Consider the following 27,033-nt stretch of genomic DNA (forward strand, 5'->3'; position numbering starts at 1 on the left):
GATTCTGCCATTTCCAAGGTATAACTTTCAACAAGTTACCTCATCTCTCTCAGGCTCAGTCTCCCTCCTGTAAAGTAGAGAGAGCAAAACTACCAACTTTGCAATGTTGTCAGGATGAAAAGAGAATAAGAATGTGAGAAAAGGCGCTGGTATATGGCTCACATTCAGTGAGGATCACTGGTACAGTAAATGTATCTTAATGATTCAGACTCTAGTGAGTTATTCACACATCCTGTATTCCAGCCGGTCTCAACTATGTGGAAAGCAGAACAGTGCTGGTGGTTATAGCAGTTGCCCTTTATTGAGCTATTTATGTAATTTATGTACATTACCCTGCTAAGTACCTTAACAGTCATTGTCTTATTTAATCCTGGTAACTCTAAGACGTAGGCGTCAACGGAGTAGCTAACCACAGGGTTCTGAAATGAGAAAGTTCTGGATTTGATTTGTGGCTCTCCCAATTAACATCTGTGTGACTCTGGACAAACTTAGACCCTGTCTAACTACAGATTGCCAATTTCCCCCATCTGTAATAAACATCTCATCCCTATATCACAGGGCCGTTGCTATGATTTAAGGGGTTAATGTATATAAAGATCCTGGCACCTAACAGGTATTCGATGTTAGGCCTCCTTCTTGCTTTCTAATTTAATAAGGAACAGGCAAAAGCGTGCTTATGTTACCTCATCTCTCCTTACATTTAAAAAGTAAACCAAGAGTTGTCAAAAGCAATATAGGAAATAATATTTTTTATTATAGTATATTAGTCACCATACAGTACATCCCTGGTTTTTGATGTAAAGTTCGATGATTCATTAGTTGCATACAACACCCAGTGCACCATGCAATACGTGCCCTCCTTACTACCCATAACTAACATAATATAATAAAAAATATTATTTAAAAAAGCAATATAGGAAAGAAAAGAAAAAGAATGAAAAATTAAGCCATCTTGGAATAAGTCGGGGGGAATGGAAAGAAATCTGAAAGATTTTTAGCTTAGCTTTTTCCAATGGTAGTCCAGAAAAAAGTGCTATTTTTATTTGAATGTGGCATTATTTCTCAATTTTATTCACTTGACAACAACTGCTTCTACAGCTCTTCTCTGCGGTCGTGGTTACCGGAAGAAAGCATTGTGGGACATTTGAATAAACCATTTTTAGAGGCTCCATTTTGGCCAAAAAGAGACAATGTAGATGTCAGGCAAGCAGAGTCAGACATTAATTGAATGGCTAACTCCATCTTAATGGTAACATGTTACAACTGTCAATTCCCAGAAAGTTTCTAATTGGCCTTTTCCCAGGAAGAAATAGGGTGCAGCCCTTTACAGTGGTTTAACAAGCTTCTCCTGCCACCATCTGCCGCATTCCCAGCGCGCACAAACTCGTTTCCTCAACAGCCCACCCTCGCTCGCTCCATACCTTTTTCTTCACTCTGACTTCTTTCATCCACTGGCCCCTGACCTTTCCAACTTTAAATCACCCCCTCGGCTGGACAGCTGATCTCATCCTTCCAAACGTTCAGCCTTGGCTTCCCTCCTGGCCAAATGTTTCAATCAATCTGGCTCCATAGAAAATTCTGCCCAAACGCTGCCCCTGTGCGCAGCTTCTCAACCCTGTTCTGCCAGAGCTTACATACAGCCCTGAACTGACAGGAATGATTAAGAGAGGGGGACCAGGACCCAACAATCATCCCTGCAAAAAGCGGGAACTTGAGGGCAAACAGGATTCTTAAGGAATAAACCTTCCTCTCAGGGTCCCCCCACCTCTCTGTTTTCACCCCTCCTCCTTGCATTGTACCAGCCCTAGTTTCTTTTAAGATCAGCCCCCACTACCACCCCAACCTAATGTCTCCTCTCTAACTCTTCAGCACCTAGCCATTTGGATTGGTATTCCCATTAGCCAAGGCAAGTGACTGCCACGAAAGAATGATCTTTCTGACTCACTACTGAACATAGCAGTTAGTTTTGTGGGTTCAAATCGTCCAGCACAATATCTACCCTTCCATTTAAGAAAAATACTTCGGTTTCTATGGGCATAGCTACAATGTTCACTTGGAGATTTCTGCAGCATTCAAACAAGTTACTCCTCCTTGTTAAGGATTTAAGGTAGCTTACTATATGCATAATATGATATACATTATTTCATGATAAAATAAAAATTATAAATAAGACAAAAGGTCAGGAAATCAGGGCAAGATTTTTTTTAAAAAAGGTAGAAAGGTAAAAACAAGGCCAGGAGTAAAGGTTAGTACACAAAATGTCTACTCAAAGTCTGGAAGACTTGCTAAGAGCAAAGCCACAGAACTCTTCAGTATGAAGGAAGAAAAGCAGTTCTGTGGTTTACAGTGCCTTCAAGAAATAAGCCAAACAAGAGAAGTACGAGTATTCCCGGTACTGAGACCAGACATTACATTACACCATCTATAGCAACACATTCCCCAGGGCTGTTTCCTATAGGAACACTCGTCAGAGGCTGATGATTTCAAGCCAAGCGCAACCCTGCCAAAGCACTCCGCAGGGAGGCAGAGTGACTGGACTCAGGCAAGCAAATCGACAAAGGTCTGGCTTAGAGAAAGGCTGCAGAATTTCTGTAGGAATGGGTTGATGACATAATTGGTAGGCAATTCTCCATAAATATGGTTCCTACAACTGAGCTTTGGTTTTTAGCATCAGCACGTCTGAGGAAATGTTCCCTGACAAGTCACTGAAATGGAGCTCTTTCAAACTACCAATTAAGCACACACTCCTGTAAGTTAGCAGTGAGTCTAGCTATAGTAAATCAAATACTCATGTCGGTCATTTAAAAATATATATAAAATAATCATAAAATATCTAACCTAGGGCAGCATAAATTCCTGGTATATACTTTAAAATAAATCACGAAGTGTGGCGGATAAATAAATCCTTCTTGTATAATACCCTCACCCAGAGTGTGGGTGGGACCTGTGACTTGTTTCTAAACGATACAAATGGCCAAAGTGATGGGATGTTACTCCCGTGATTACGTTACATTGTACAGACTAGCAGCCTGGCTTTAGAGACTCCTTGCTGGCTTGATGAAGTAAGTGGCCATATTGGTAAAAACCCACATAGCCAGCAACTGTGGGCAGCCTTCTAGGACCTGAGGGCAGCTGCCAGTCAACGTAAAGCCAGGGGGCCCTCTGTCTTCAAAAGCCGCAAGGAATGAATTCTGACAATCACCTGAGTGAACATGGAAGCAGATTCTTCCCCAGTTAAGTCCCCAAATGACTACATAGCCTGGTGGGGACCTCAACTATCACGTTGCAAGACCCTACGAAGGGGACCCAGCTAAGGTATGCCTAGACTTCTGACCCACCAAAACTTTGAAATAATAAACGTGTGTTGTTTTAAGCCATTCAGTTTGTGGTAATTAGTTGTACAAAAATAAGTACCTAACATAAGAAAATAGACTTATTCTAAAATGTATGCCAAAACAGCAGTTCATTTGTTAATTATAAGGCGGTTAGATGGTGAGGACCGCCTGCCAAAAATAAAAACTTTAGTTTTAGAATAAAACACAGAAAATCTTTCTGGCTACAAATAGATAGCAGGGTTAGTTGATTAAAGTGTCTCATGATTTCTGCCAATATAACCATTTCATTTTCTATTGGCCGTGTCCTTGCTGGATGCAGAGTGCCATTCCTGGGTTCTAGGAGAGCAAGAACAGGGATAAAAGCCAAGATCCCACGCCCTTGAAAAACTCACAAGCTGCTCAGGGGCACCAAACATACGAAATGAAACAACTTACCAACAAATGCCAAACAATATACCACTGTCCTAATACAAATTAACAAAGATGTGGGGAATTTAATCAGAAAAATAGCAGGCACTTTAAAATTCATTTCCATTTAGCTTTGGGTGCTTTGGATGCTTACATTTGATTGTGAATATGCCTACTCTTCTGAGGGTTTACCTCAAACAAACGAGAACGCTACACTGTGCCCATTATCCCCCAATTCTTCCACTGCGCTCTAGAGAGAAGCTGGCTCATTCTATCACATCAATGATGCAAAGTTTGTCTTCCCTCACACTTGCTCCAGAGCAGAGGCAATAGGGGAAGAGCTGAGGTTTTAGGACTTTTCTACTTCCTAAGCACCCCTATACCTGAGTACATAAGCTTTAGAAGTTCTAATCTTAAGAAAAATACATGGTCGTTACAAAAAATGGACAAATTGCGGGCTTCAGAGGGGAGGGGGTGGGGGACCGGGATAAGCTGGTGATGGGTATGAAGGAGGGCACGTATTGCATGGTGCACTGGGTGTTATACACAACTAATGAATCATGGAATATTACATCAAAAACTGGGGATGTACCGTATGGTGACTAACATAATACAACAAAAAATTATTATAAAAAATTAAATTATAAATAAGAAAAAAGGGAAAATAAAAACCTGTAACCTACATCAAGAAAAACACACTTTGAAAACTTTGGGGTAATCCACTTCCAGAGAAGATGGAGGACCCTACGCTCGCCTTGTCCCAAGAATACACCTAGATAACACCCACATCAGTGTAAATAACCCAGAAAACAACCTAAAGACTAGCAGAACAGGCTGTCCACAGCTAAATGTAGAGAAGAGACCACACTGAAGAGGGTAGGAAGGGCAGAGATGTGGTTGGAAGCTAAATAGACCCACAAGACTGTCCATGGGAAGGAGGGACAGGGCAGGTGCAGAAAGGGGAGAGAAACAGACACGCACACCAGGCACCCCAGGTGCAGGGAACCCACACGAGTAACATTTGGCTTTGAAAACCAGAGGGACATAATTTCACAAGTTCTTACAATCAGCAGGACTTAACACCTAGAACTTTGAAAATCAGTTGGCTCTGCTCTGGGAGAGCCAGCAGGGCAGAGGACACTGAGTCCTCACCCTTAAAGAGACAGCACAACAAATGGCCCCACTGAGATACAGCATCGAAGCAGCAGTTTGAAAACACATGGGGTATATTAAAGGGAGATTTATTTACTAATCTTACAGAGTATGCTGGAAGGCCAAGGATCTTTAGGAGACTTGTCCAGAAACAAAGGAGCTGGCAGGTGCCATTCCCCTTTCCATCCCCTCCGCCTGGACCCATGGACACGTGAAGGAACTAGGGCAGCACCAACACTCTCCACCTAACTTGTTAACAGCACACCCTACCCCCATGCTCTCCTGTGGACCTGCCCCCTCCAATATGCTCTGCTTATCCCTCTCCCTTTGCCCTCCCCCACTAGTTTTTTCTCTCTCTCTTTCTCAAAGAAACTCAAGTGTCCATCAACAGATGAATGGATAAGCAATGTATGAGGGTTCCAATTTCTCCACATCTTCCCCAAACTTATTTTTCATTTTGTTGATTATAGCCATCCTAATGGGTTTAAAGTAGTCTCTAATTGTGGTTTTGATTTGCATTTCACTAATGATTAATGAAGTTGTGTGTCTTCTCATGTGCTTATTAGTCACCTGTGTATCTTCTTTGGAGAAATATCTGATCAGATCTTTTGCCAATTTTAAATTGGGTTGTGTTTTTATTGCTGAGTTGTAAGAATTATTTATATATTCTGTTTAAAAAGTCCCTTATCAAGGGTGCCTGGGTGGCTCAGTTGGTTAAGTGTCTGACTCTTGATCTCAGCTTGGGTCTTGATCTCAGGGTCATGAGTTCAAGCCCCATGTTGGGCTCCATGTTGGGTGTTGAGCCTACTTAAAAACATCTTTTAAAAAGTCCCTTAGGGCACCTGGGTGGCTCAGTCAGTTGAGCGTCAGACTCTTGGTTTTGGCTCAGGCTGTGATCTCAGGGTCGTGAGATGGAACCCCATGTTGGGCTCTGCGCTCAGCATGAGTCTGCTTAAGATTCTCTCTCTACCTTTCCTTCTGCCTCCCCCACCCCACATGAGCACACTCTCTCACTCTCAAGTAAATAAATAAATCTGTAAAAAATTATCAAATACATAATTTGTAAATTTTTTCTCCTATTCTGTGGATTGTACTTTCATTCTCTAATAGTGTCTTCTGATGCAAAAAGTTTTAAATTTTGATGAGATTCAATTTGTTAATTGTTTCCTTTGTTTGTGTGTGTGTGCTTTAGGTGTCATATCTAAGAAACTATTGCTTAATCCAAGATCATGAAGATTTACGTCTAAGTTTTCTTCTAAGAGTTTTATAGTTTTCATTCTTACATTTAGTTCTATGACCCATCCATTTTTTAGTTAATTTTTATATATAATGTGTGGTAGGGATTCAGCTTCATTCTTTTGCATGTGGATATCCAACTGTCCCAGCACCATTTGTTGAAAAGACTGTTCTTTGCCCCCATTGAATTGTCTTAAGACTCCGTCAAAAATCAATGACCATAAATTTGAGGATTTATGGACTCTCAGTTCTAATCCATCGTTCTGTATGATAGGCTGAATACTGTCCCCAAAATGTGCCCACACTCTAATCCCCAGAAACTATGAATATGTTGCCTTACATAGCAAAAGGGACTTCGCAGATGCAATTAAGATCTTGAAATGGGAAGATTTTCCAGGATCATCTAGTGGGCCTAATATAATTACAAGGATCATTATAAAAGAAAGACAATAGGATCATAGTCAGTAGTGGACATGACAACGGAAGCAAGGCTGAAGTTAACACAAGGAAGGGGCTATGAGCCAGAAAAGCAGGCAGGCTCTAGAAGCTGAAAATGTCAAGAAAATAAATTGTCCTCTCTGAGCTTCCAGAAATAGCCAGCCCTGATAATACTTTGACTTTGGCCTAGAGAGACTGATTTTGAACTTCTGACCTCTGGAAGCATAAGATATAAATTTTTTATAGCCACTACAAGTTTGTGGCAATTTGTTACAGCAGTAATACGAAACTAATACAATCCATTCATCCTTATGCCAATACTATATTTTCTTGATTACTATAGCTTTGTAGTGTTTAAGACAGGAAGCATAAGTCCTCCAAATTTGCTCTTATTTATTTATTTTAATTATAGGTATAACGATATACAGCAGAACTCTAGGACTTATTCATCACGCATAACTAAAACTTCATACCCATTGAACAGCAACTCTCCATTGTTTTGGCTATTCTGGCAAACTCTATCATGTTAATAACTCAATAGTCAATAGTCAATTGTTTAATTGGTACCATAATTCTCATATTTGGGTTATTTTCAGTATTTCACGATCATAATAACCGCAAAATAAATCCTTTGAGGCAAATATTTTTTGTACATTTATAATTATCTCCTTAATTTCTATGTAAAAAATGCATTTTTGAGTCTTTTGATAAGGCCTAAGTGACTTCCAGAATTCTATACTCCCACCAACAGTATGTGTGAGTATGCTTTCCTCACACTCTCATCAATCCTGTTATCAAATTTTAGACTTAGATTATAGATTAGAAGTTTAGATGTGAAAGATTAAGCTATAAAGTTAGTATAAAAGTGTAAAAGAATATTTTCATGACCTAGGGGCAGAGAATTATTTCTCAAAACTTAAAAAAAACAGATTTATATAACAAAACTGATGCAATTAATAAATTCATATTGAGGACTTCTCTTCAAAAGAGCATAAGAAAATCACAAAGTTAGTTGACATATGACAGAATGGAAAACATTATTTCCAATGTCTAAAACCGGTAATGGAATAATATCTAGAACATTCAAATCCAGTACAATAATGGGCAAAGATTATAAGCAAGCAGTTTACCAAAGAGGAAACCCAAAAGTCTGAAAGGAATAAAGAGATATGTCCTAATTCATAGTAATAAGCAAACATCAATTAAAAGAGTAAGACAGCACTTTCTCTTTTGAACTATCAAAAATTACAAAGGATGATAATGCCAGGAATTGGCATGAATGTGCAGTATAGAAATCTACACACACACCTGGTGGGACTGTAGATTGGTGCAGCCAATCTGAAAAAAAATCTGGCAGCATTTAGACAGATCAGGAATATGAATATCCTAAGACCCAGATATTCTGCTCCTGAATATACAGTCCAAGTAAATTACCACATTATTCCAGAGGGGTATTCATGAGAAGGTGTCCATTGTGGCTTCCATCTGGAAGCAAGGTGTTTTAAGCAATCTAGATGTCAATAACTGGGAGAGATGTTAGGGGAGAAAATGTGGTATATGCCCAGCAGGCAGCAGTTCGAAGCATTAGACTAGGTAAGTGCATAGTGATAAAAACGAATCTTAATATGAAGGCACTGAATTCAAAAATTTAAGAAATACAATGAGATATATAATACACACTCATCTGCATAAATTCAAACATATACAAACAGAATAGATAGTTCAATAATAAACTCATATGTACAGAGTCCATTGATTTTTGACAAAGATAGCAAGGTAATATGAGGGGTGAAAGATCGTCTTATCAAGCCTCAGTACTGGAAAAAATACATATTTGTAAAGAACAAAAAATTAATCTTAAATATTAACCTCACTTCATACACAAAAATTTATTCAAGATGTATCATAGGGGCACCTGGCTGGCTCAGTCGGTAGAGCACGTGACTCTTGATCTCGGGGTTGTGAGTTCAAGCCCCACGTAAGACCTATCATAGACTAAGAAATAAGCTAAAACTATAAAGCTTTTATAAACTCAAATTAATGTTCTCAAAACGGAACGTTTACCCTCCCAGAGGTACAAACAGTTCAAAAGGAATTTCATGAGAAAGCAATGTTTATCACAAATGAAACACTAATAATGGAGTGTTAGTTTTCTATTGTCACAAAACAAGCTGCCATAAACTTAGTGGCTTAAAACAATATCTCTTTATTATATCACAGTTGAGTAAACAGAAGTACAAACCATCTCAAGTCTCACATGGCTAAAGTCAGGGTGTCAGCCAACTAGATTCCTATCTGGAGGCTCTAGGGAATAATCCGCTTTCAGACTCATTAAGTTTGTTGACAGAATTAAATTTCATTTGGCTGTAGGACTGAAATCCCTGATTTCTTGCTGGCTCTCAGCCAAATGGCTCTCAGCTCCTAGAGAACACTCTTTGGTCCTTCCACATGCCCTCCCCGCCCAACCCCAAATCTTCAAAGTTACCAATGCTTCACCGAATCTGTTATGTACTCTGCTTTTAAAGGACATACCTGATTGGGTCAGGCCCATTCAGGTAATCTCTGTTTCATAGCATCAACTGACTTGGAACTTTAATTACCAAAATACTACTAAATACTACTACAAAGGATCTGAAAGCTAAATTGCCATTGGAATCATAGCCTAGAAAAATTAACCAGAATATGTGTGCTATGCCTAACATACTAGATAAAATGTCCAGGAAACAACTGAAAAATCACTCATTATACAAAGAATGGAAAACCAGGAAGATCACAACTTGAATAAGATAATCAAGTGATACCAATGCTGAAATGAATCAAATATTGAAATTGCTGCCATCATAAAAACATTTCAACAATTACAGATTAGCTAAAAAAAGTTATGAAAAAGTAGAAAATCTTAGCAAAAATGTACACATTAGAAAAAAAAGAAGAAAATGGAAATTATAAAGTTGAAAAAAACAATAAACTTTAAAAAAAAACCTCCACTTCTCTAGATGGGTTCAAAAGCAGAGTGGAGATGACAGAGGATAGACTCAGCAAAGTTAAAGAGAATGCAAGAGAACTCACCAAACAGTGAACAGAATTTATCTGATAAGAGAAAATACAGGCTAATGAGAAGACACTCAGACACCTGCATGACAATAAAATAGATGGAACATTCATGTCATCAGAATTCCAGATGCAGAGGAGAAAGAAAGTGGTGCCAAAGATATAATGGCTGAAAATTTCCCAATTTTTGCAAAAGAAACAAACTTACAGATTCGAAATGTCGAATGAATCCCAAATAGTATAAAGCCAAAGGTGTCCATGGCAAAACATATCATAACTAAACTTCTGAAAACTATTGACAAAGAAAAAAGTCTTGATAGCTGCCAGATATATTCGATATATTACTTAAAGAAGAGGAGCAATTTGAATGACAGTAGACTTCTCATCTGAAACCATGGAGGCCAGAAGAAAATGGCACATTTTTCAAGTCCTGGAAAAAAACTGTCACCCACAAACCCTATATCTATATCTACAGTCTATATTCTATATAGTGAAACTATCATTTAGGAAAGGAGAAATACAGGCATTTTCAGACAAAGGAAAATGACTTTGCTCTCAGGAGACCTATCCTTTAAAAATGGCTAAAGGAAGTTTTTAAAAGAGAAGCAAATGATGAAAGAAGTGGATAGAAAGAAGCAGCAATGGAAAAAGCATATATATAGAGAGAGAGACATATATATATATATGTATATGTATTATATATATGTACATGTGTATATATAAGCATATATATATATATATATACATGAGGCTACCCCTCCCCTGAGTTTCATAAACCATATTTGATAATTAAAAAAATAACACCATCTGGTTATCAAGACAATGACATTTAAAAGTGTGGAAGGTTAAGGAACCAAAATCAAGGTAGGCTCCATACTTTGCTTGAAGTATTAAAACACCGATGCCAGTAGACTGTGATAAGTCACATATGTATACTGTAAAATGCAGAGCAACAGCTACAAAAATGACACAACGTACACTTAAAAATTATAAATAAATCAAGATGGAATTCTAAAAATATTTCAAGTAACCCACAAAAAGGCATGTAAAGAGAATCAAGGAATGACAACAGGGGCAGGGAAATACAAATAATAAAATGGCAGACTTAAGTACTAACATATCAATAATCTTTAGTATAAATGGTGTAAATACACAAAAAGACAAAAATTGGCAGAGTGGTTAAAAAAATGTAACCCGGGATGCCTGGGTGGCTCAGTTGGTTAAGGGCCTGCCTTCAGCTCAGGTCATGATCCCAGGGTCCTGGGATCGAGTCCTGTATCAGGCTCCTTGCTCAGCAGAGAGCCTGCTTCTCCCTCTGCCTGCCGCTCCCCCTGCTTGTGCTCTCTCTCTCTCTCTGACAAATAAATAAATAAAATCTTAAAAAAAAAAAGTAACCCAGCTAGATGCTATTTATAAGACACTCACTTTAAATTCAACAACATAGGTAAGATGAAAGTAAAAGGATAGAAGAAAGACACTTCGTGTAATTGTTAATAATAAAAACAAGCAAGAGTGACTACATTAATATCAAAGTAAACATCAGGCACCTGGCTGGCTCAGTTGGTAAAGCATGTGACTCTTGATCTCAGGTCGTGAGTTCAAGCCCCACGATGGGGGCAGAGTTTACTTAAAAAAAAAAAGTAAACATCAGAGCAAAGAAAAAAAAAACTAGTGATGAAGAGGGACATAGAATGCTAAAATGATTAATCTGCCAGGAAATCATAAAGACCCTAAATGTGTACACCAGAAAGCATAGCCTCAAAACACATGAAGCTAAAACTGATCAAGTGGAAAAAGATTAATAGGCAAATCCCAGAGTATAGTTGAGGACTTCAACACCCCCTAGAACTGCTAGACAAAAAATCAGCAACACAGATCATGTGAACAGCACAATCAACACTCCGCCCAACAGCAGAATACCATCTTTTTTCGAGAGCCATGGAATATTTACAAATATAGACCATATTGTGGGCCATAAGACAAATTTTTAAATCAAAGTTACACAGTGTATTCTCTGACAATAATGAAATCAAACCAGAAGTCAATAACAGAAAGACAACGGGAAAAAATCTGAACATATGAAAATCAAACAACTACCTTTTAAATAAGCCATGTGTCAAAGAAGAAGTCTCAAGGGACATGCAAAAATACATCAAACTGAATAAAAGTATAACACATCAATTTTGGGGATGCGGCTGAGGCAGTGCCAAGAAAGAAATTTGTAGCAGTAATCATTACATTAGAATGAAAAAAGATTTCAAATAAACAATCTACATTCGTATCTCAAGAAGACACAAGAAAAAAAAGTCCAAAGCAAGCAGAAGGAGGAAAATACTAAATAGAAGAGCAGAAATCAAGGAAATTAATAACAAAACAATAGAGAAAATTAATTAAACAAAAAGGCGGTTCTTGAAAAAAAATCAATAAAATTGATAAACCTCTAGCAACACTGACAAGAAAAAAGAGAAGAAACAAATCACCAATACCAGGAATAAAATAGAGACTATACAGATCCTGCAACCATCAAATACAATAAGGGATTACAAAATTACAAACAACTTTATGCTCATAAATTCAACAACTTCGAAGAAATAGACAAATTCCTTAGAAACAACAAATCAGTAAAGCTCAAACAAGATGAATAAGTTGAATAGCCCTACAACCTGAAAGAAACTGAATTTGTAATTTAAAAATTCCCCAAAAAGAAATCTCCAGAACCACATTGTTTCACCAGAGAATTCTACCAAACATACAAAGAATTCACTTCAACTTTACATAAACTATTCCAGAACATATAAATGAGGGAGCATTTCCCAACTCATTTTAGGAGGCCATTATTACCATATACCAAAATCTGTCAAAGTACAAAAAGAAAAGACCAATATTACTAATGAAATTACATGAAAAATCCTCAAGAAAACAATAGGCAACTAAGCCTAACAATGTATAAATATATATATATATATATATATATCATGACCAAGTGGCATTTTCCTAGGTATGCAAGGCTGTTTCAGCATTTGATAGTCAATCACTATAATCCACATTATCAAGAAGCTAAAAAAGGAAAATGCTATGATCCTATCAATCAAAAGAGAAAAAGTATGACAAAATCCAATATCCATTCATGATTTAAAAAAAATCTTGGCTCAGGAAAGAGGAATATTACCCTCAACTCAATAAAGAACATCTAGAAAAAGGTACTTACTGTAGAAAGACTGAATACTTTCCCCACGAAGATCAGGAACAAGACAAAGATTTTTTTTTTATTAAGTTTCTCATTTTAATTCCAGTATAGTTAACATACAGTGTTATATTAGTTTTGGGTGTACAATATAGTGATTGAACAATTCTATACGTTACTCAGTGCTTATCATGACAAATGTACTGTTTAATACCCATCACCTAGTCCACCCATCCCCCCATCCTCATCCCCTCTGGTAACCATTAGTTTGTTTTCTACAGTCAAGAATCTGTTTCTTGGTTTAAGACAAGGGTTTTTTTTTTTAATCTCACCACTGTGATTCAACACAGTACTGAGAGTTCTAACAATTACAGCATGATATATATATGCATGTTTGCATACACACACACACACAAAGGCATACAGATTGGAAATGAAGAAAAAAACTATACCTATTTGCAAATAATATGAAATTATAGATTTCATCATAGAAAACCCCAAGCAATCTGCAAAAAGAAAAATAAACTACTAGAACTAGGAGTGATTTCATCAAGGTCGGAAGATACAAAATCAATGTGTGAAAATCAACTGCATTCCTATTTACTAAGAAGGAATATGTGAAAACAAAAACACAGTAGTATTTAAAATTACTCCAAAGGAAATGAAATAGACAGATATACAACTACCAAAACATGTACAGTTGACCCTTGACAACATGGAGCTTGGGGTTTCAACCCCCACATAGTTGAAAATCCCTGTATACCTTTTGAGTTCCCCAAAACTTAACAACCAATAACATACTGTTGACTGGAACCCTTACCAACAACATAAACAATTGATTAACACATAATTCTGTATGTTTTATGTATTTTATACTGTATTCTTACAATGAAATAAGGTAGAGAAAAAATATTAATAAGAAAATCAGAAGAAAAAATACATTTACAGGAGTGTAAAGAATCCATGTATATAATAACAAAGTAGCAGAAAGAGAAAGTAACAACACCATTTACAATTGCACCAAAAAGAATAAAATACCTAGGAATAAACTTAACCAAAGAAGTGAAAGACCTATACTCTGAAAACTATAAAACCGTGATGAAAGAAACTGAAGATGACACAAACAAATGGAAAGATATTTCATAATGGATTGAAAGAATACTGTTAATTGTTAAAATGTCTATATTACCCAAACCAATCTACAGTCAATGCAATCACTATCAAAATACCAACAGCATTTTTCACAAACCTAGAACAAATAATACCAAAATTTGTATGGAACCAAAAAAGACCCTAAATAGCCAAAGCAGACTTGAGAAAGAAGAACGAGGCTGGAGGTATCACAATCCCAGATTTCAAGATATACTACAAAGCTGTAGTAATCAAAACAATATGGTACTGGCAAAAATAGACACATAGATCAGTGGAAAAGAATAAAGAGCACAAAAATAAACCAACAATTATACGGTCAATTAATCTATGACAGAGGAGGCAAGAGTATACAATGAGGAAAAGAGAGTTTCTTCAATAAATGGTGCTGGGAAAACTGGACAGCAACATGTAAAAGAATGAAACTGGACCACCTTTTAACACCATACACAAAAATAAACTCAAAATGGATGAAAGACCTAAAGGTAAGACCTGAAACTGTAAGAATCCTACAAGAAAACAGTAATTTCTCTGACACGGGCCATAGCAACATTTTTCTAGATGTGTCTCCTGAGGCCAGGAAAACAAAAGCAAAAAGTAATTCTTGGGACTACTTGAAAATAACAAGCTTCTGTATAGCAAAGGAAACCATCAAGAAAACAAAAATACAACCTACTGAATGGGAGAGGATATTTGCAAATGATACATCTGAAAAAGGGTTAATATCTATACTATATAAAGAACTTATACAACTCAACACCAAAAAAAAAATCTGATTAAAAAATGGGCAGAAGACTTGAACAGACATTTTTCCAAAGAAGACATCCAGACGGCCAAGAGACACATGAAAAGCTGCTCGACATCACTTACCATCAGGGACATGCAAATCAAAACCACAATGAGATATCAGTTTACACCTCACAGAATGGCTGAAATCAAAAAGACAAGAAACAACAAGTGTTGGCAAGGACATGAAGAAAAACGAACTGTTGAAGGGAATGTAAATTAATACAGTCACTGTGAATAACAGTATGGAGAGTCCTCAAAAACTTAAAAACAGAAATATTATATGAACCATTAATTCTGTTATTGGGTATTTACCCAAAGAAGATGAAAATACCAATTTGAGAAGATATATGTACCCCTATGTTTACTGAAGCATTATTTACAATACTGAAGTGTCTTTCAACAGACAAATGCATAAGGACTTTGTGGTGTATCTATATACAATGGAATATTATACAACCATTAAAAAGGATGAGGTTGTGCCATTTGAGACAACGTGGATGGACCCAGAGGGTATTATGCTAAGTGAAATAAGTCAGACTGAGAAAGACAAATGCCATATGATTATATTCATTAGTGGAATCTAAAAAAAAAGAAGAAGAATAAACAGAAAGCAAAACCGGACTATAAATACGGAGAACAAACTGATGGTTGCCAGAGAGGAGGGGGTTTGGGGTGGGAACACAGTCAATGATACTGTAATAGCGATGTATAAGGACAAATAGTAGCTTCACTTGCAGTGAATATAGCATAATGTGTAAATTTGTCAAATCACTATGCTATATATCTGAAACTAACGAAACATTGTGTGTCAACTATACTAAAAAAAAAAAAAAAGTCCGCAGGGGGGCCTGTGTGGCTCAGTCAGTTAAGCATGTGATTACAGCTCAGGTCATGATATCAGGGTCCTGGGATCAATCCCCGGTTGGCTTCCTGCTCAGTGGGAGTCTGCCTCCCCCTCTCCCTCCCCACTCCACTCCTTCCTTGCTTATGCTCATGCTCTCTGTCAAATAAATAAAATCTTTTTAAAAAATTCACATATAAATAGACCTGTGCAGTTCAAACCTGTCTTGTTCAAAGATCAACTATATAAAATCTGTATGGTAAATTTACAAAATGCTGGTGAAAGAAATCAAAGACCTAAAGAAATGGACATACATGTCCATACCACGTCCATCAGTTGGAAAACAACACAGTGAAGATGTCAGTTCCTCCAAATTTACATACAGGTTTAACAAAATCCCTATCAAAACCTCAGCAAAAGTTTTTGTAGCTACAGATAAGATTATTTTTAAATTGATATAAGGTGTTATGGGCCCTAGAATAATTAAAGCAATTTGCCCCAGAATATTGAGTCTCCACCAAAAGTCACTGCAGTTCCCTGCTTCAACAGCATTTGGACAGAACCCGGCACTCGTCCCCCACCTTGGTGGCTGCTCAGAGTCAACCCTCTGCCATCCCCTCACAGTGCCACAGACCGTCCCAAGGCCCCCATTGTCACTGCAGCGCCATGCAGCCACCGCCACTAGACACTGCCTCTCCTCAGCAGCTGCCATGATGACTGCGTTCCCCTTGCAGGTGCATGAGAACTGCCACCAGGACTCAGAGGCCACCCCCAACTGCCAGATCAGCCCGGAGCTCTATGCCTGTGTCTACCTGTCCATGCCTTACTACTTTGACCACAAAGATGTGGGTTTGAAGAACTTTGTCAAATATTTTCTTCACCAATCTCTTGAGGAGAGGGCACATGCCGAGAAACTGATGAAGTTACCGAATCTTCCTTCACAATAGCAAGAAACCAGACCGTGATTACTGGGAAAACGGACTGAAGGCAATGCAGTGTGCGTTACGCTTGGAAAACAGCGTGAATCAGTCACTACTGGAAACCGCACAAACTGGTCATCGATAAAAATGACCCCATGTGGGACTTCACTGACACTTATTACCTGAATAAACAGGTGCAATCCATCAAAGGATTGGGTGACCATGTAACCAACCTGCGCAAGATGGGGGCTCCTGAATCTGGCGCGGCAGAGCATCTCTCTGACAAGCACACTTTAGAAACAGTGATAGTGAGAGCTAAGCCTTAGGCTGTCTCCCCATAGCCTCCAGGGTGACTTCCCTGGTCACCAAGGCAGTGCATGCATGTTGGGGTTACATTTACCTTTTCCATAAGTTGTACCAAAACATCTACTTAATTTCTTTCATTTGCACCATTCCTTCAAAATAATTTGGTAACCCCCCCCAAATAATCTTGCCACAAAAGATTAAAGTGGGAGAAATCACTCTACCTGATATAAAAGCTCACTATATGGCTACAGTAATCAAGACAGTGTGGGGTTGACAGAGGGATAAACCCATACAGAAATGGAACAGAATAGGAAACCAAGAAATATACCCAAACCAACATACTCAACTGATTTGTGAAAAAACTGCACAAGCAGTTCAACAGAGCAAGGATTATCTTTTTAATAAATGGTGCTAGAGGACTCAGAAATCCATAGGCAGAAAAAAAATCAACGTAAACCTCATACCTTATAAAAATTAACTCAAAACAAAGCACCAGAATAAATGTAAAACTTAAAACTATAAAATATTTTCTGAATGGGAAAAGGCTTCCATATTAGCGTTAATGGAAGAGTTCTAAATGTGAACATTAAGGTATGATCCATTAAACAGTGATAAACTGAGGGGCGCCTGGGTGGCTCAGTCGGTTAAGTGTCTGATTCTTGATTTAGGTTCAGGTCATGATCTTCAGGTCCTGAGATCAAGCCCTGTGTTGGTCTCAGCACTCAGCGTGGAGTCTGCTTGAGATTCTCTCTGTCGCCCTCTGCCCCTCCCCCAGCTCACATGCATGCTAAATAAATAATAAATAAATTTTTTTCAAAAAGATAAATTGAACTACATCAAAATCTAAAACTTGGGCTATGTGACTCAGTTATGAGGATGAAAAGATAAGCTACGGTCTTGGAGACAGTATTTGCAAACCATGTATCTGAGAATGGACACATAGCTATAATATTGTTTTAAAAAGCTCTAAAATCAAACAGTAGGGGTGCCTGGGTGGCTCAGTCTTTAAGCATCTGCCTTCGGCCCAGAGTGTGATCCCAGGGTCCTGGGATCGAGCCCCGCATCGGGCTCCCTGCTCTGCTGGGAGCCTGCTTCTTCTTCTCCCACTACCCCCGCTTGTGTTCCCTCTTTGCTGGCTGTCTCTCTTTCTGTCAAATAAATAAATAAAATCTAAATAAATAAACAAATAAATAAAACAGTAAAATATCAGTCTTATTGGAAAATAAGCAAAAAACATGAACACACATTTCACTGAAGAGGATATACAGAGAGTAAGTAAATTATAATGCAAGTTGGTATAGCCACTTTGGAAAACAGTGTGGAGGTCCCTTAAAAAATTAAAAATTGAGCTACCCTATGATCCAGCAATTGCACTACTGGGTATTTACCCCAAAGATACAGATGTAGTGAAAAGAAGGGCCACATGCACCCCAATGTTCATAGCAGCATTGTCCACAATAGCCAAATTGTGGAAGGAGCTGAGATGTCCTTCAACAGATGACTGGATTAAGAAGATGTGGTCCATATATACAATGGAATATTACTCAGCCCTCAGAAAGAACTATTTACCCAACATTTGCAGCAACATGGACAGGACTAGAGGAGATTATGCTAAGTGAAATAAGTCAAGCAGAGAAAGACAATTATATGGTTTCACTCATTTATGGAACAAGAAATAGGAAGATTGGTAGGAGAAGGAAGGGAATAATGAAGGGGGGGACCAAGAACGAAGGGGGAATGAACCATGAGTGACTGTGGACCCTAGGAAACAAACTGAGGGCTTCAGAGGGGAGGGGGATGGGGGATTGGGATAGGCCGGTGATGGGTATTAAGGAGGGCACGTATTGCATGGTGCACTGGGTGTTATACGCAACTAATGAATCATGGAACTTTACATGAAAAACTAAGGATATACTGTATGGTGACTAACATAATCAAAAATTGCTATTAAAAAATAAAAAAGAAGCTAAAATAGATATATTTTCAAATAAAAGTTGAGAAAATTCATCATAAGAAGACCTATAGTATCAAAATTATTAAAGAAAATTATTCAGAGTGATGAAAATTTTTAACAGATTGAAACTTGGATTTACACAAAGAAATGAAGACTATCATAATGGTAAATATGTGGCTAAATATAAAATGTTTTTTCACATTTTTAAATTTCCTTGAAAGACTTGATGGCTCAAAGCAGAATAATATACGGTTTATAACATGTAGAAATAAAATGTATCACAACAACAGCACAAAGAACGGTAGGTAAATGTTGGTATAGTATCATTTTTATATTATACATGAAGTGGTATAATATCCTAACACAAACTACTATAAGCTAATATTCATACATTGATTTCATATACATACTATATAAGTATACATGCAAACACATATGCTCACACATACATACCTATGTTCTGAGACAGGGTCCTCACGTTTCACTCTATGGGTACATGGCACAAGAAAGTTGATAAAGTCCTTATGAGGAGGAACATGAAGGATCCACCAGGTGATTAAATGTATGTAAGCACTGGGAGTGTTTTAAGGTAGATAACCAAATGACTTTGCTCTGTCGCTTTACTTTTCTGTTTAAAGATTTACTTATTTATTTTAGAAAGAGAGAGTGCTAGCGGAGGGGCAGGGGCAGAGGGAGAGAGAGAGAATCCCAAGCAAACTCTGCACTGAGCCTGGGGCCCAACATGGGGCTCCACCCCACGACCCTGAGATCACGACCTGAGCCAAAACCAAGAGTCGGAGGCTTAACCGACTGAGCCACCCAGAGGCCCCTGTCTCTTTACTTTTAAACTCTATGACATTAGCGCTCCCTGAGAAGGATAAAGATGGATCCCACTGATGAACTTGGCTGCCACAGCAACTGCCATTATACCTCCCCCTGTTCTGATGATGTGTCATTGCCTGGTTCAGCCTCCCATCAGCCACAGTGACAGAAGCCCACGGAATCAGATGTGAAGTTTAAAGATGAACACTGCCTATACTCTTCATTTCACCCAAGAGGCCATTGGAAATAGCCCAAAGACCCACTCAGGGAGATGGACATCATTTCCCAGAAGTAAATACAGCTCAGCTTGTACTTTGGAACAATTGGTCAACCTCGCTACTTGCACAATTTGTCCGCAAAGGTTAGGCAGTGCCTGAATCGGATCATGGCAGAATCACCGGGCCTCGTCACCATCTGCCTTTTAGGATATCTACTCAGTGCTGAATGTACAGGTTTGTTTCCTTTTTAAAGATACATTGAGTGTGTTTGTCTTTTGGATATGGAAATGTCTGGTGCTATCTTCTCCACTAAATAACCATTACAGGATTTGACAGCAACGTTTAAGATCCTAGTTGTCAGCATGTGGGTTGGTAAGTACTGGTTCTCTGGTAGCTGTGTTTTCTTAATTGTTAAAACTAGATAGATCTACAATGCTTACGGTACTTTTTTTTAAATGAACACTGTTAGGCTTGTGATTTGACAATGCAATTCTGCTTAGAAAACAGCCATCTCCTTGTTTAAAGAAAAGAGTGGGAAAATGTTTTAACCAGGAAACAGCAGACAATGAAGAAAAGACATTAACTCTGTCATTTTGGGTTTAATTCACCACTTTGAGATCAAAATGGGATGTGCCACATTAAAGCCACAAACAACGGCTTTATTTACACACACAGTTTGATTTTAAGATATCTGACATGTTTCAAAATTTTAGAACTATATAATGAGGCAAGCCTCTAATTTTAAATTTTCCTAAAATCATATACCTACAATTTTAAGTTTTACTTACAACAAATTTTTCATTACTAAGTTTTACTCATCCCTAAAGTTTTTTGTGAATTAGGAAAATTATTTTGTCTCTGATTCTTAACATCGCAGAGTTAATATATGGGGAAACCCAATACTCACTTGAGCAAAACAAGTCCAAGAATTGACGTAAGGAGTAGGAACTTAGTTAATGCAATGTGTAGCCCTTGGTTTTTTCACAACTTCAATGACTTTATGCATTTCCCAAAGGAAGGCACACAGGAAAGAAATTACCCCATTTAGGCAAACAGTGTGTTCTCACAGGAAGCATTTATCACCCTTACTTGTCAACCTACTATAATCAAATCTAGTAGCTGACAGTGCCAGGATCAGGGGTGCCAACCCTAAGGGTCCCCAGAAAGCAGACAGGCCCTGTGTTTCCCACTCCAGACATGATGTCAGACTGAAATGCAGAAATGATGATACGAGAATGCAAAGGTTAAATCAAACTAGCCAAGTGGGTAGAGTGAAGAAATAAAGAAATTAAGCTGGAAAATTCACAAACTAGGACATAAAGCTAAGTCTTTATACATATCAGTGTGAGATCTAGGAGGACAAAAGATCCAAGCTCTTCCTTCAGGAAAAGTGGTGAGATAATGGACATTTCAAGAGGGCTAGTGCTCCCTTCAAGACCTCAGATGTTGGAAAAAAGGAGAGATATGGGGTGTGTATGGGGGGGGAGTAGGATTTGAGCTCTGGGGAAATAATGGCTAGAAGAGATAAACCCAAAGAGAGGCTAAATATATGACCCTCAGACAATACTGAGGAGAAAGGCAGTGTGATTCGGGAGCCATTGTAGTCAGAGACAACAGGCCCTTGAGGAGAGAGCCAGGGGCATTTCCCTCAGGATGGCCGGCACTCTTGCCGCTCTCTCTTCTGCTCTTAAACCGTCACTGGCTTCTAAAAGCTGTTTCTATGAATGACTTACAGAGACGTTGCATTTTCATGACTGCTGCCCTTAGGCATTATTTGCATCAGTTTAGAATTCTGAAATCAAAACTGTTCTGTGCAACCAATTCATTTTTATAAGGTGTATGGGCTGAAGGGGTTTTTCATTCCGAACGAATGCATGAAATGAACGAAGGAAAGACAGCTTTGGTCTACACACTTTACAAAACTCCACACAACTGAGCGCCTACCATGGTGCCAGAGACTGGCGTAAAGGGTCAGGGGCATAGGGATCACCCAGACTCCCTCTTTGACCTAAGGCACCACGAAGTCAAGGGAGAGATTTCAATGTAAGGAGACAAAAGGTGTGCCAGGGTTTAAAGGACCACAGAGAAACGAATATGTTAACTGGGGAAACACTTGACAGACATAGTATCTTGGGCTGGGTCTTAAAAGAGGAGTAGGTCCACTCTCCTTAAACGTCTGATTCAGGCCATCACACGCAGAGAGAATCACATGTGTGCAAAGATCCAGATCCACAAAGAATGTGAGGTCTTTCAGAAACTCAGTAGGTTTTGAATATTAACTATGACAAGTGAGGTAGGATAGCTAGACAGGGTGAGGTCATCAGATAATGAAGCTCTGAAATGAAAGAGTTTGGACAACAGAACCCAATTATTGGGTCATTAGACATGTAAACATGAATAGCGCTGATGGCTGATAGAATGCTCAGTCTGGCAACATTCTTTTTTTTTTTTTTACTATGTTTTTTCTTATTAAGTTTTTCATGTCAATTCCAGTATGGGTAGTGCACTGTGTTACATGAGTTTCAGGTGTACGATACAGCGACTCAACAATTGTATACATTACTGTGCGCTCATCCTGATACGTGTACTCTTTAGTCCCCCTGTCACCATCTGGGTGTGGAAGGGGAACAGGTTCCAAGAAGCATGAAGAATGCACCCTGGGCCTGTGACATGATTACAAGACACAGCATGGTACCTAGGAGCACGGGCTGTGTGGTCTGAGTGCCAACGCCGCAATCCCGGCTCTGACACTTTAGTACGCTACCTGGGCCAAGTGACTTCCCCTCTCCGAAGCCCCATTCCTCTCACTTACAATGAGATGACAGTCCCTGTCTCGTGGGACTGCTGTTGAGGAGGGAATGAAATCATGGCCCCGAAGCACTGAGCACAGGGTCCAGCCCTTTAGAAGCATTAGATAAACGGCAGCTCTGATTCGTCGCAGGACGATGTACAGCTAGGGAGCTGCAAAGAGGATCTGGAATTCAGATGATACATCTGACCAGAGGTGGATATTTGGAACCCACTGTTGTAGAAAGAGCAGCTCCGACGGTGCGTGTGAGGGTCCCGGGAGTGAGCACGGGTAATGTGGCGGCTGGCAAAGGGCCCGGCTGTGGCCAGCGCTCGGTAACTGGTGTTGAGAGAGTCCAGGCCAGCCTGGGGGGAGGCAAGCAAGGTCCAAAGAGCGTAACTGTGCACTCTTCCTCTTCTTGCTTGCACACCGAGAGACAGGGTCTCCTCACATTCTGTGCCCTAGATGCCTTGTTTCCCTCACCCTAGTCCCAGCCCCATAGTACAGACGTCTGGCATGACCAGGCTGAGGCAGGAACCTGAGGAACTCTGAACATTGAAGGGGCAGGCAGACAAGGGGCAATGCACTGACTCAAGTGGTGGGTGAATAACAAGAGTTAGAAGAACCAGTAGAGTGACTTCATGGGAAGAGTACCCTGGAGAGAGATCGAGACACAGAGAGAGAGAGAGAGAGGTCAAGCACTAGAAATGTTTCAGAGCAGTCAAGAAGTACATAAACTCATAATTATCCTTTAGGAAGTCCTTGCTGATCCTGACAATAGTCATTTCATTACATGGATGGGAGTAAAGAAGGGAAAGAGCCACAGAAAAGTGCATTAAGGCACTAGAGGGAATTGAGAAACAGGAAGGCAGGCCAGCATGAGAGGAGCGGGGGGAGGGAGAGAGAGAACCAGGTGTGTCTGATCTGACTGCGAACCCCTGTTTTTCCACCCAGCCACGCTGTAATTGGAGGCAGACATAGATGCTATCATCGGGGTGCCCAGGGCCAAGCAGAGAGGAGGGCCCAGCGGGGCGGCTGGGAGGCACCGCCATGTGACGGCAGCCATCTGCAGCCTGGCGATTTTCTCCCACAGTGCTCAGCTGCCTGGGGACGGAAGACAGGCAGATGGCCGCAGTGATCTAGGGCTTGGCGTTGCAGGGTACTGCGGCACAGAGGAAGGAGTGAAGGGAATTGAGAAAGTTGGCAAGAGTTAAAGAGAAAAAGTCTAAGCTAAATTCCAAAAAAAAATAAATAAATGAAGTCCAAGGGGACTCGCAGAGCAAGAGAAAAGCGAGGTTGTCAGAGGACTCAAAGTCTCCGTAAAGTGAACAGCTGCATGAAAATAAGGGAATACAGTTTAGCTCCTCTTCGTCGTCTTCTTTTTGGAATTCATGAGAAAGCAGTCCCCAAATGCCTGGAAAGTTCACCTTTTTTTTTTTTAAGATTTTATTTATTTATTGGTGAGAGAGCGAGTGAGAGAGAGAGAACACAAGCAGGGGGGAGAGGCAGAGGGAGAGCAGACTCCCTGCTGAGCAGGGAACCTGATGCAGGGCTCGATCCCAGGACCCTGAAATCATGACCTGAGCTGAAAGCAGACGCCCAACCGACTGAGCCACCCAGGCGTCCCTGGAAAGTTCATCTTATAAGCACCTGGTCCTGTTGAGATCGTATCAGATAGTCCCTTGAAGAAAGGAACAATTCCAACAACTTCTTGAGTTCCTGTTATTAATAATAGATATAGATACGTTTTCTATATCTACCTAGAGAGACATACACAGAGACACAGAGAGAGTGAGATTTGAATGTGGGGAGAGAGGCAGGGAAGGAGAGAATTAGGTTAGAGACCTTGATCCTCCCGAGTTCAGGGGTGTCCCTAAAGGCTAGGCAGTCACAGCTACAATCAGTCACATCCGGACTCCCAGAGAAAGACTTAGGTCACTGGAATTCCCTTCACACATGCCAACCAAAGGTGTTGTGAGTCTGAAAATAAACAAATTACTGCAGTGGTTTTTCTTTAACATCTAGTGAGAGACACTGGGGTTGCATCTGGAGCTGGACCACAATTAGGCTTCTGTTCTTCCAAGAGAAATTTGTTGCAAAGTCATTTGGGCAACCGCATCCTGAGAACGCAGCCCGGCCAGGGTGATGGATCACCTTGCAAGGATCTGCAATTAGCTATTTTCAAATGATGACAAAGTGTGAAGTTAACTGCTTATTTGAGAACTTTCTTTTTCATCCAAAGTAAATTCAAATACGGTTGAAAATCTGACCTTTCATTACTGGAACTCTCTTGACTAAAAGCCAAATTGAATTTTAATTCCTAAATCTCCACGTGGATACAGTACCATGAGGACATCACAGATTTTGGCTCCGTGCCCCAAAGATAAATTGGCTTTGGGATTACTTGGATTAAAAACGAAGCCTTTCTTAAGAGATGTATTTAATTTTCATGGTGTTTTCTTTTTCCTAAAGCTAAAGGACAGTTCTTTTGAATTTCAGTTTTTCTTGATCATGAAAATGCCACCAAAATTCTGAATCGGCCAAAGAGGTATAATTCAGGTAAACTGGAAGAGTTTGTTCGAGGCAACCTTGAGAGGGAGTGTCTGGAAGAAAAGTGTAGTTTTGAAGAAGCTCGAGAGGTTTTTGAAAACACTGAAAAAACCGTGAGTATTTCCACATAATACTCTTCAGATGTGGCGCAAAGGACGGAAAATGAAAAGAGAAAAAAAAAAGAAAGAAAGAAACTTCTCTTTGGAATTTTAAAATGTCTACCCATACATATGTATGACAAATGTTATAAAAGGGAAGGAATCAAATCCAAAATGTTTTGAATACTACCACTAACTTGTCCTCTTTTTCTCTATAGACTGAATTTTGGAAGCAATATGTTGGTAAGCAATTCATTTTTTCCTCTGGTTGGTATAGGAAACATTTGAGAATTACGTAACGTTTCTCTGTATAAATAGACAATACATTAAACCCTGTCAAAAGGGTCCGACTCTTTTACCCAAGACGGAGTGGTGACATGTGACAGGTTTACGCCAGCATGGGGGATATCGGCTGGCAGATAAGCTGACTCCCCCCTAGGGCTTCAAAAAGACGTCGTGCTCCCCAGGTCGCTGGAAGGGAGAGACTAAGGTGACTGCAGCTGGGGACAGAGTGGGGGTCGGCAGTCCCCGGGAGAGAATGGAGAATGCTGACTGATTTCAATGCTTATTGCTTAGAGGTCCCCCTCCTTATGGTGGCCTACAAGGCCCCCCATGATCGCCCCTGCCCTCCCTTTCCACTGGCCCTCAGACCCTCTCCTCCTGCTCTCCTCCTCACCTGCGGGGGTGGGGGGTTGGGGGAGGGGAGAGGGGCAGCGGTCCTGGCCTCCCTGCTGTTCCAGGCACACTCCAGGCATGCTTCCGCTTTGCTCTCTGACCGGACTGTTCCTTGAACATGGAATGCTCTTCTGCCAGGTTCCCCTAGGCTCGCTTCCTCATCTGCTTCAGCTCTTCACCCAAATGTCACCATCTCCATGAAGCCTACCTACCTTGATCATCTGTTAGTACTTCAGCCTACCCCCCCTTAACCCCGTCACTTAGATACCTCCTTACTTTTCACAGCACTTTTCGCTACCTGAGGTAACACAGAATGAGTGTTCTTACTTCTACCGTTTATCATCTCTTTTCCCCACCTCATTAGAATGCAAGCTTCACATCGGCAGGGGTGTTCAAGTGTTTTGTTTATTGATGTATTCCTGGTACCTCGAACACTATCTGGTACAGAAGCACTGAGTAAACACTTGTGGAATGAATTGACCAAAAGGAGGAAAAGTCAAAACTTCTGTGACAACTGAGCTTTAATACTGTAAAATCCAGCAGCGGGATTCTGAGGCAGCATACGTTCCAGAGGTTGACTTATCTAAGACCATCCACAGGGACGGAACCTAGACAACGAGTGCACTGAGTTCCAGCTAGTGGAGCTCCTGTGCTACGTTCCACTTGCTATTCTGGAACGTGTTCACACTCCACTCACTCAGTTTCTCCGCTTTTGTTTTTAACTCCTGACGGAGGATGAGGTCCACTCCATTACATTTATTTTCTCGGCCTTTCCTTGTTGTTAGTAATGAAGCCTAGCAGGCCAGTTCCCTATTCAGTTATTCCCCCACCGTTAGTCCAAATGAGTCTTTTTATTCTTTATTTCCATTATATTTGAAACTTGAAATCTTGTGATTTTTTTAAAGATTTTCAAGTAACCTCTACCCCCAACATGGGGCTCGAACCCACAGCCCCGAGATCAAAAGTTGCACACTCCACCGACTTGAACCAGCCAGGTGCCCCTTGTGATAGATTTTTAAAGCAAATCAATTTCTACCCCCCCACACTCCCCCCCCCAAAAAATCCTGGCTGTATTTAAATTCCCATGACCCCTTCGTTGCCCACCCCACTCCCCAGCAG

At 39.8% G+C, this 27,033-nt stretch overlaps 1 protein-coding gene and 1 pseudogene across 1 annotated transcript in view; both read left to right on the forward strand.

The window, feature by feature from the left end:
* Positions 1 to 16,293: 16,293 nt before the first annotated feature.
* On the forward strand, positions 16,294 to 16,822 carry LOC100466737 (annotated as a pseudogene).
* Positions 16,823 to 19,905: 3,083 nt separating this feature from the next.
* The window catches only part of F9 (coagulation factor IX), a 31,073-nt gene continuing 23,945 nt past the window's right edge, over positions 19,906 to 27,033 (forward strand). The window contains exons 1-3 of the mRNA XM_011226388.3: positions 19,906 to 20,037; positions 25,091 to 25,254; positions 25,458 to 25,482. Of these exons, the coding sequence (XP_011224690.1) occupies positions 19,971 to 20,037; positions 25,091 to 25,254; positions 25,458 to 25,482 (256 nt within the window). The 5' untranslated portion in view covers positions 19,906 to 19,970. The remainder of the gene's footprint in view (positions 20,038 to 25,090; positions 25,255 to 25,457; positions 25,483 to 27,033) is intronic.

This window comes from Ailuropoda melanoleuca, chromosome X (genome assembly GCF_002007445.2).
Source record: "Ailuropoda melanoleuca isolate Jingjing chromosome X, ASM200744v2, whole genome shotgun sequence".
NCBI classification, from domain to species: Eukaryota; Metazoa; Chordata; class Mammalia; order Carnivora; family Ursidae; genus Ailuropoda; species Ailuropoda melanoleuca.